The sequence below is a fragment of the Halictus rubicundus genome, chromosome 2 (assembly GCF_050948215.1).
Source record: "Halictus rubicundus isolate RS-2024b chromosome 2, iyHalRubi1_principal, whole genome shotgun sequence".
Classification (NCBI taxonomy): Eukaryota; Metazoa; Arthropoda; class Insecta; order Hymenoptera; family Halictidae; genus Halictus; species Halictus rubicundus.
The window spans coordinates 20,325,324-20,335,058 of record NC_135150.1 but is presented as its reverse complement, the minus strand read 5'-3'; the positions used below and the strand labels follow the sequence as shown (position 1 = coordinate 20,335,058).

The following is a 9,735-nucleotide window of genomic DNA, read 5'->3' as shown; positions in this document are numbered from 1 at the left end:
GATTGTAGGGCGGTTATTTGAAATTCAAAACTTAGTCATAGCTTGCGAGCTGTTAGCAATCTGCAATCTCGAATCACGCGTGTCGCGTGTCCTGCAAAAGCCTCAAGGACGCCGCAGTATGTTGGCAGGAATTTTGAAATAATTGTCCAACACGAAGGAAATATTCAATGACAACGTATGCTGCAGTGGGATTGAGATAAGAAGTTGGAATTGTTGCTCAACATTGACGTTGAACAGCAGGAATTATTTAAACATTGCTGTTATGGCACAGAAGATTCAGCAACCCCATAAAGAGAAAACAAGGTACAAATTTCAAATGGTACATCTGAATTCGAATCGTCGAATTTTTAAAATCCATTTCTACGTTTAATTAATATTTTTACCAATCTGTTGCGCCCGACGTATGCATTGTCTAATCATTGTGTGCGCGTGTGTACCAGGAACGCTAAACATTTTCATATCGCGTATAGTCTGGCTAAAATCTTTTGTAAGTGTACAGGATGTACACAAAAAGCCTGACCGGAAAATCAATAAAATCATAAAGACGCTTTCACAGCAAACGATCGAACCATTTCGTTAACCCGTTCGCACGCTACAACGTAAGCGTCATAAAATCTAAATAAATTCCATCTGGTCATTCCACGAAAGCAAAGCACAGCTCCCAGCACCTGGAAGCTATAGCATTACACTCCGACCGCAATATACACATAAAGTTTCCCGGATTACGGCGCGTGCCCTTTTTGCCCCGAGGTTAGAAGCATGAATCGACCAGATCCTTGCACGCGAGAAAAGGGCCCACGGGCGATTTATCGGCACGAATCTCGCCAAAAACCGTTTCGTCGTCGGCAAATATGTAGGCGGTGATCGAAAAGTCCGTTTGCCGGACAGTATGACGCGATTAGCACGGAGCCATTACTCTCTCTTTAGCGGACAGGGCGAAAGGGGGGAACGATCGGTGTAACGTGTTTCACCTTGAAGAGGTTCCAGTTGGGTCTCCCACCCGCAACCCCTCGGTGCAAAGTTCACCCGGAGTAGCCGGCCGTGGTGGAAACGTGGCCGGACACCTACGTGGTCATAGTTACCACCGATTTCGAGACCCCCTTCGGCATCACTTAGGCATGCGCAAAGTTGACGATGGTCAGCGTTATTGAGTGGCCGCTCGCGCGGTAAAAATATAGGCTCGCATGGCTCGTCTGCGGTCTATGTCGGTCGATTCTAAGGACATTGTCCAGTCTCTGAACTCGGCCGCCGTGTTGCGAGCCGGTTAGTAAGGCCGTGAACACCGCGCTGCCACCCTCGCGATCACCTGATACCCTTGCGCGACCTAAACGTTCATGTGCCGACCCTCGAACATCATTTTCCGTCGCGTCGAATCAGTTGAAAATCGCCCGGGACCATCCGAAGAACTTGTGCTTGAGAGATACTGCGTTTGTCATGTAGCGGACTCGCATGTAAATTATGCAGCATGGTCGCGTAGCAGACACTGTGTCCTCTATGTAGTAAGCTAGACCTAAATGTTTATGTTCCGGTCCTCGAAGCTAATTTTTCGCCGCATCGTACCGTTCGAAAATCGCTTAAATCGGTCCGAAGAACTTGTGCTTGAGAGATAAGATGTGTTATCGATTGATGTGTTGTTCATCAAGTAGGAGACTCGTATGTAAATGATTTATGATCATCATGTAGGAGACACTTTGTCGATTCTGTCATGTAGGTTTGTATAGGACCGATATTGTACAGATGCTAGTGTAATCTGTTAAAGATTTAACGCTAGACCTTCCGATCGCTGGAAACGACTGGTGCGCAAATTTATGGCAAAAATAACAGTAGAATAAGAAACTGGTCTTCTTAGTATGGTAGGTTTAGCGCTAGACCTTTTTAGCCCCTTTGATAATCTCTGTAGCTGTCTTTAAATCTTCTAGAAAGCTAGTAGTAAGAAACAAAACTGTATCGTTTGATGATCTGACACAGTGTCAATTTTGAAGCGTTGACCACAGTCAGTACAGAGACATTGACCTTCATGAGAGATCCTTAAGAACGTCTTCTCGTCGTCTGACCATCGGTCGACCGTTTTCACTTTGAGGATCGACGAAGCTCTGAAACGCTCGGTCCTCACCGAGGCTCGTGGAAGCTGAACGAAGATGAACGGTTCCCGCTACAATCGGAGGAGGGCAAAAGGAGAATCTTGGATAATAAAGAACTTGTGAGACCCTAACCATGCCGGTGGAGATATCCTCGCTGGCGCCGCTCGTCAACGGGGACGCTTTCGATCGTGATCGTAAAAATCCCCGAGCTTTCACAATTTTACAAAAGGACGGCCTAGACAGCAACCTCCCCCTACTCCACGTGAACGGCGACGCGAAGAACTCGGAGGTCTCCCGTTTCGAGAACTGCAACAACAACCTAGTCGATCGGAAACGACTCAGCAGGTCTAACGATCACCTGGTCCAGGCTGCTTTGCAGTGCAGTCATGTGAATCCTGTTAGGAAAAAAGCTAGGAGCAGGAGCCAGGACAGCCTCCAATCCCTGGAAAAGGTTCCTGCGATTAAACCTAGCATCACATTATCCACTGAGGATTTCAACGAAGTCCTGAACGCGAAGCTGAAGAGGATACAAGACCAAGAAAAGGAGGAGCAACGTAGGAGCGCGAAACGGGGTCACACGTTTCATAGAAAGCCGTTTATCACCACGGTGAAGACTGGGGAGTTCCTGATGCCTCCACCGGAAGTCGCAGCTCTTCTTGGCATAGTACCTCCAGAACCCGAGGAAACCGAGCCATGTCCACTACGATCGAGATTCAAGTCCCTCGTGGCGATGGCCAGGAAACCGGAAGTCCGGCACAGCAGCCACAATGCCAGGTGTCCGGCTGCGCTCAAGGCCACCGTCGATTTCACTCTCGGAATGATGAACGCCTCGACCATGGCTGCCGCGACCTTGGAAGAGCGCTCGAAGAGGAGCGATTCAACGTAAGTCCGTCGTCGATGGAAGTTTACGATTCGCTTTCGGATTCTGTAGGTCTTATGGGGAAGAGGAGGGCGAATGTGCGGTTAATGGAAAGCAGAAGTTTGAAAAACCCCGGGGAAAAGTTGTAATTCGAAAAAGCGAGGAGAAGTTGCGGAAGTAAAGAGGGACTTCGGAAAGTGAGGAGATCGATTTGAAGGGCGGTCGGTGGTTTTTCCACCTTCGGCGCATCGGGCTGTAAAAAGTTTGTCGAAATCGTGATAAAAGCGCTTGTGAAGTTTCGAGGCTATCGATCGCGATGCAAAAATCGCGGTTATCGCGTGTCGCGTGGTTGTCGTTCCTCGGTGATTTCTTGTCGTTACTTCCGCATGAACAACCAGTTCAACAAGGAATGGATTATTCATTGACCGGTAAGGATTGTGTTTTTGTTTGGCTAATTGGGCTTTTTCGTTTTTCCGTTTCAGCGATCAACCGGTTCCTTTGGGGAACATTATGTTTGACCGGCGAGTCGTTCGTGGGAGCACGTTCGCTGCTGCGCCGAACCTCGTAAGTGACCAATTTATTAATTATGTAACCTAGTTAGAGAGCACGATAACGAAAGAATGCGTCCCAAGCTTGACGCCGTTACTTTCATCATTCATTTCCTCCTAAAATATTTTTATACGATGCAGTAAATGGAAAACTAGACATGCTTTCTCCCAAAAATGCTACAAATTTAAGAGCCAAGGGTAGTCACGTGACTTCTGCAGAGTCAGCAGGTCGGTAACTGCAGCATAATTTCCGTTCACAGGCTTCAGCCACTGACTTAAGATCCGTCTTGGTCTTGATCCGACGAATCTTAAGTCTGTGGCTAAACTTGTCACATGTTTTGCTGTGCATTATCGATATTATGAATTCTGACGCAGAAACGTTTTTCAAGTTTTTGACTTTATTTCGCAGAGAATCAAGAGCTCAATTTGTAGCTGGAGATATTTTCTAGCGCGCGCTACTCTTGATTTTATCCAGAAAACTTATCCAGTGGCATAAAAATGCTTGGATTCCACGGCACGCACATTGCCAATTTTTGGCCTACTTCTAACACTTATATAACCAAATATCTGCATAATCTCGTTAGCTCATGACCAGCGCGCGCTAGATTGTACCTTCCTCTTTCGAATGAGCCCTTTCCCAGCGAGAAATATTCTCACATAAGGACGAAAAGTTGAGGCACGTAAAACCATTTTTCGCCAATTTTTGTCGGTAACGTGGTCACTCTACCTTATCGCGAATCTACGGAGTCTTGGCGCTTAAACGTCTATAGAAACGTTGGAAATTTGTTTTCGTGACTGAGTCTACCATGGATTTGAAGATTCAAGTAATAGCTCGAAGAAAAATCGACGCAACGAAGAATCGGGCTCAGTGACCACAGTTGCGTAGATAAAAATCAAGGACGCAAAAAGTAAAGCTCAGCGTTCATAACAGATTCAACAAATGTCGGCGGGCGAAGTCTTCGTAATACCTTGAATTAAAAGTGAAGTAACGAAGCGTAAAGCTCAGTGTTTCTAGTTATAGTTTAAATAAAAACCAGAGTCGAAGAGAATAAAGTTCAGCGCTCATAATAGCTCCAATAAAAATCGAAGGAGGAAGGAGTAAAGTTTAACTAAAAATCAAGGACGCAAAGAGCAAAGTACAGCGTCCATAGCAGCTTAAACAAAAATCGTAGGAACGAAGTGTAAAGTGTTCGCAGTCGATTGAACAAAAATCGACGGAAGCGATGCACAATGGACGATTTCCAAAAATGAGAAAAAAATTCTTTAAAAAATGAAAATTTTTTGGTAATATGATTTTTTAATGTCTAATACGTAAAACTGATAAGTTTCTTTTTCTTATTCTTATTTGTAACTAAGATAATTGAAACAATAAAAAAGTACTAAAATTTTCAAGATTACTTTTTTCCTCGACCGAACTGAACATGTTCAAAGTTTTTTGAAAAACTGAAAATATGGGTTTAAAATATTACAATAACCCTTATATTATTTAAACAAAAGGTCCAATTTGCAATAAATCCAATAGTTTAAATATTGTTAGATATCTTCTTTGGAACGTCTCCTTTTTTATTGTACACAATACAATATTCATTGCTGCAACTGCAAAATGTCAAAGCCCACATAAAAAAGTTGTAAACAACAACTTCTAGTATTTTCTCTATAATTTCCACCAATTATTATTTACTAGACAATGAAGATACAACTACTTACGAAGGTTAAAAGGTATGTTTATTATTATTATTTAAGTGATACTCCCAATAAATTGAGTTCTTGGGCGATATTGATTTTTGTCCCATTTTTTAAGGAAATCGTCCACTGTGCGACGCTCTACGTTCATAGCCTAAGCGCGTAGAATTTATTAGGGCGAACTTTCGCCACGCGTCACCTTCCCGAGGAAATATTTACGTATTTGTCGCAGATCGATGGGGAACAATCGATAGCGGCCCGGCAAGCGGAGGCAAGGAGGAGACATTTGGCGAGGAAGCGTGCCCAAGCACAAGCCACGAAAGCTCTGATTTTGAGAGCGGGGTCACCCCCACCGGTTCCTGGAAGGAAACACGAGCCTGTGCAAACCGAAGTCTATTTGGAGGAAGTAATTACCACCTTTCGTTAGAATCGTCCTCTCTCGATTTCTGCAAATTTTAATGAAATCGTAATTACGTTTGACAGTTGTTCGATAAGCCTGACGAGTTTGATGTTGCGACGCAGACCGATTACTTTTTGGACAGGCCTCCGACTCCGCCTTATTGTCCGCCGAAAGTCGGCGAGGATGCCTGCACGCAAATCGAGCCCGGTGATGTTAGTCAACAATGTTACAACAATTATCCCACATAAATTGCGCCAATTCGATTGAATTTGATTCGTAAAATTGATATTTGAGACAATAGACTGTAAATTCTGTTATAAATGCATGAAACGTGATCTAACTCCAACGATTCAGTTCTGACTGGTTGCAGATGTATAGAATTGTAATTAACAAGAAGTTTCTTCCGGTCAGAGAGTCTGCATAATTGATCGGATATAACTCTGTACCTTCTTAATACACAACAGTAACAATCCAGTACATTGCCACTAGAAGTTATGAGATCCCTTAAAATAATCATCAGACTGAATATTTTTGTGCATTTATAAATTCATATAATTTAGAAAAACGTTAACATTGACCTACTCGAGTAGCACTAGTAGTGTCCACAACAGTTACGCGAAATAAAAATAATTCTTCTCATAATATATGTCTCTCAGAGGGAAGAGAAGAAAAGATTTGCATGCGAATAGAAGGGACAAGATTTATTATCCAGATTACATCATGGATTGTCTCAAAAATTGATTTTGAACGCAAATAAAAATCTGTGCCGCTCGCACGAAATCGCAGCGTCAATAGGATCGTTAAAAGGAAAAATCTTCATTCGCAGCTCTTCGACTTCGACTTCGAAGTGCAGCCGATCCTGGAGAAGCTCGTGGGGAAGACGATGGAGGAGGCGTTGATCGAAGTCCTCGAAGAGGAGGAAATCGCCGCGTTGAAGGAGCAGCAGAGAAAGTTCATGGAACTGCGCGCCGCGGAGAAAGCTGAGGAGCGGCGTCTGGAGGAGCAGGAGAGGAGAATAAGGGAGGAAAAGGTGAAGTACAGGCGCGACAAACTTCGGTCCGAAGAGATCGCTCTCCAACTTCGAGAATTTTCATCGACAGGACGATAGACTGAAGCAGCACGAGGCTGCGATGAGAGCTCAAAGGGAAACGGAAGAACGGGTCGCTGCTGCCACTCTTCTGACTGGCTACATTGCCGAGTTGCTTCCGGCGGTTCTCGAGGGGCTGAAGATGTCCGGATTTCTATTGGACGAGATCAAGGCCGGTTCGTGAACTCGCAAGAACACACTGCTACTTTTTGTGCATTAGTTAGTCTGAAAGGTTTATTCATTTCTATTGATTCACACCTTCTTAAGTACTCGTCATCCGGCACGCGTGGTTTTCTTATATTACCTCTCGGTGGTCTGAGTGGATATTGAGTTATTCACTTGTCTAGTTTGTACATTTTACTGTTGACTTATTCCCTTGGCTACTTCTTAGCAACATTAATCACTTTTTGAGATTATTTTACACCTTGCTATTGAGTTATCCGCAAGGCTACTTCTGAACAAGATTAATCACATTTTGAGCTTTTCGTACATTTTGCTATCGAGTTATTCACTTAGCTATTTTTTTGGAAAGATTAATCACATCTTGAGCTTTTGTTACATTTTGCTATTGAGTTATTCACTTGGCTATTTTTTTTTTGCAAGATTAATCACATTTTGAGCTTTTGTTACATTGTGCTATTGAGTTGTTCACTTTGCTACTTCTTGACAAGATTAATCAGTTTTTGAGTTTTTTTGTACATTTTGCTATTGAATTATTCAATTGGCTATTTTTTAGTGTCAAGGCATTTGATTAACGTTTCATTTTGTTTTATGTAACCTGCGACTGTCTCGTAGACTTCTTCGAAATAACAAGTGATAGGGATTAATGGCATTTTATACAGTGTATCGTAACACAATAATGAGTGAAAAATCAAATTATGGAAAGAAAAAGAAATTGTAAGAAATTTTATAAATGAATGTGTAGTACTTCGAAAATATTCTCCGCTTTGTGCTTGAATTTTGTGGATTTAATCGTATAGTATTATATTAATAATAGCAATGTCACTTTGCGCAGATGTGGAGGAAGGGTTCGTCCCTTGGCTGATGAAGGAGGTGAAGAAGGAGATGGGTAACATGATCGAGAGCAGGGAGTTACTTATGGGTAAGTGTTACCGCGCGTCATCAGTCGAATGACCACTTTCATATATTTTATTTCACAAGCATTGAAATTATAAGGATCATTTGATAGTCAAAGGATGGAAAAAATTCGTAAAACATCGTATGAAATCCGAATAAATTCGGTCCTGTTATTTTTATAAAGTAATATATTTTATATGCTGGTCATTTTGGGAAGTTTAGTGTCAAAGAGAATTGGACCCGGCTAGATGCAAAATTTTAAGAGAAAGGAGGAACAGAAAGTTCTTGGTGCAAATTAGCGACCGGGACAATCGGTACCGAAAGTATGAGATTTTCATCACGGACGGATTGCCGCTGAATTTATGGGGGTGTAATTGACACCGAAGGCAGTCCTTATGGCCACGGCAATGACAACGTTGCCTACGCTGGCTTTGTAGTCATTCGGACACCGAAGAAGTCTGGCGCCGAACATTATTGTCCCTTAGAAGCCAAAAATATTGAAATCGGCAAACGGACGGCCATAAGCTCCAGGTACAATGACCGAAGACCACGGTCTGGTGCCACTATGTCGCGACATCGTCTTACGCGCCATTCTCGTTATAAATTATCTGTGACATCGGTAAGTGCGTCCTCGGGAATCGAACAAATTTTGCATCTAATTTGGTCCTCGTCTTTCGCCGCCGAATCTTTCTTTATTTTCAGCTTATAAAGGACTTCGAAAATTAATAAGATCGATCTACCAGATTAATATGACGAGTATACTAGATTTAACAGAATTTAATCGTGCACTTTGCACTCAATTGGACCTATCAACCGTCTGCAACCTGCATTGCTTATCACCGGAGCGAAATTTCACTCTTGAATTTCTTCCTTGCCAATATTTATTTTCTCTCACTAATGCTTTGAAGTTCCGACGATTATTATATTAATAAAAATAGGGACTTCCGAGATTTTTTGTAAAACTTATAATAGTAAGAAAATTAGTCGGAGGGTTAGAAAATTCAATAAATATTGGAGTTCTCAACTTCAACTGGTTATCATCAGAAATGCTGTGCAATTTTCCAGAAATCATCAGGGAGATCCTGGAGAACCGCGCAGAGACCTACCGGAAGCTGGGCGAGGAGTACGACGCCTCAAGAAGAAAGAAGCCATCGTTGCGGAACATCGAAGATGGCGGCTGCGACCCTAATTTCGTCAATTACCAGCCACCCGCGATCGAGAACTAGAAATACGCGGGTGTAGCAAAGTAAAATACTGTTTATTTGTCGAAGAGTTTCTCTTTTGTTGGGCAGCGTGTGCCGAGCGTTTGCCGAGCGTTTTAACGCTGCTTGATCTTCGACAGTGAAACGAGCGTATCATCGTTAGCTTTCGGATTTAGGAACACCTTACCAGCACAGGAGCAGTCCCCGTCCCCGGTGGCTTCCACATTAAGCAGTGTACACAGCTGCGAAACAAATCCATCTCCTCGGGGCTGCAGCCTGTGACAGGTCACCGTCGAGCTACCGATCCCCTCGGCAAACACGAGCCACCACTGCTAAAATCCATCAGAAATTAATTATCGATCCTCCCGGTCTGAATTATTCCCGAGAATTTTATTTCCTCCTCCTGTGACTAGTTTATTGGACGTAGAATTAAAAAGTCCTACTACCCGGTTGCTATTAGAGAATCAAATAAGAGCTGCTTCTGAGAAACGAAAAAGAAATTAATTGTTGGTCCACCTAGTCTGGATTATTTTCAAGAATTTTAATTCCTTCGTAAATAATGGAGCTGCTATGTTAAATTGAATAAGCTTCTGAAAATATTTGCATTGAAATTGAGAAACAAAAGATCAGAAGTGGGGTCTCCTTGGGCAATTTTACTAATGTTACTTCTACTTTGAAGTTGTTAAAAATTATTTCTTATATTTTCAGACTTGTGGTGCCTACAGGGAGCCAGTCTACCGACCAACCAACCACCACCGTCAACCATAGAGTCATTTTTTAACCACGGAACCGACCGGC

At 42.8% G+C, this 9,735-nt stretch overlaps 1 protein-coding gene across 5 annotated transcripts; it reads left to right on the top strand.

Moving 5' to 3' along the window:
* Positions 1–1,234: 1,234 nt before the first annotated feature.
* On the top strand, positions 1,235–9,191 carry Rsph3 (Radial spoke head protein 3). Of its 5 annotated transcripts, none has more exons than XM_076805851.1 (9): positions 1,236–1,853; positions 1,983–2,963; positions 3,423–3,504; positions 5,404–5,577; positions 5,655–5,783; positions 6,398–6,601; positions 6,672–6,834; positions 7,674–7,760; positions 8,801–9,191. In XM_076805851.1, exons 2-9 carry the CDS (start codon positions 2,215–2,217, stop codon positions 8,959–8,961), a joined length of 1,749 nt encoding a protein of 582 aa, XP_076661966.1. In that variant the 5' UTR covers positions 1,236–1,853; positions 1,983–2,214; the 3' UTR covers positions 8,962–9,191. The 5 variants fall into 5 exon arrangements, 4 of the variants coding, with proteins under 4 accessions (XP_076661968.1, XP_076661966.1, XP_076661965.1 ...); XM_076805850.1 differs by having other exon boundaries at positions 1,920–2,963; XR_013084566.1 differs by having other exon boundaries at positions 1,235–2,963; positions 6,672–6,877; positions 8,801–8,842.
* Positions 9,192–9,735: the final 544 nt, after the last annotated feature.

What these genes read in the sequence shown, in the direction of transcription:
- Rsph3 (XM_076805851.1), top strand. Translation starts at nt 2,215, where the DNA reads ATGCCGGTGGAGATATCCTCGCTGGCGCCGCTCGTCAACGGGGACGCT. An exon ending in TCGAAGAGGAGCGATTCAAC is followed by an intron (nt 2,964 to 3,422) that starts GTAAGTCCGTCG and finishes TTTCCGTTTCAG; the next exon opens with CGATCAACCGGTTCCTTTGG. An exon ending in ATTGGACGAGATCAAGGCCG is followed by an intron (nt 6,835 to 7,673) that starts GTTCGTGAACTC and finishes CACTTTGCGCAG; the next exon opens with ATGTGGAGGAAGGGTTCGTC.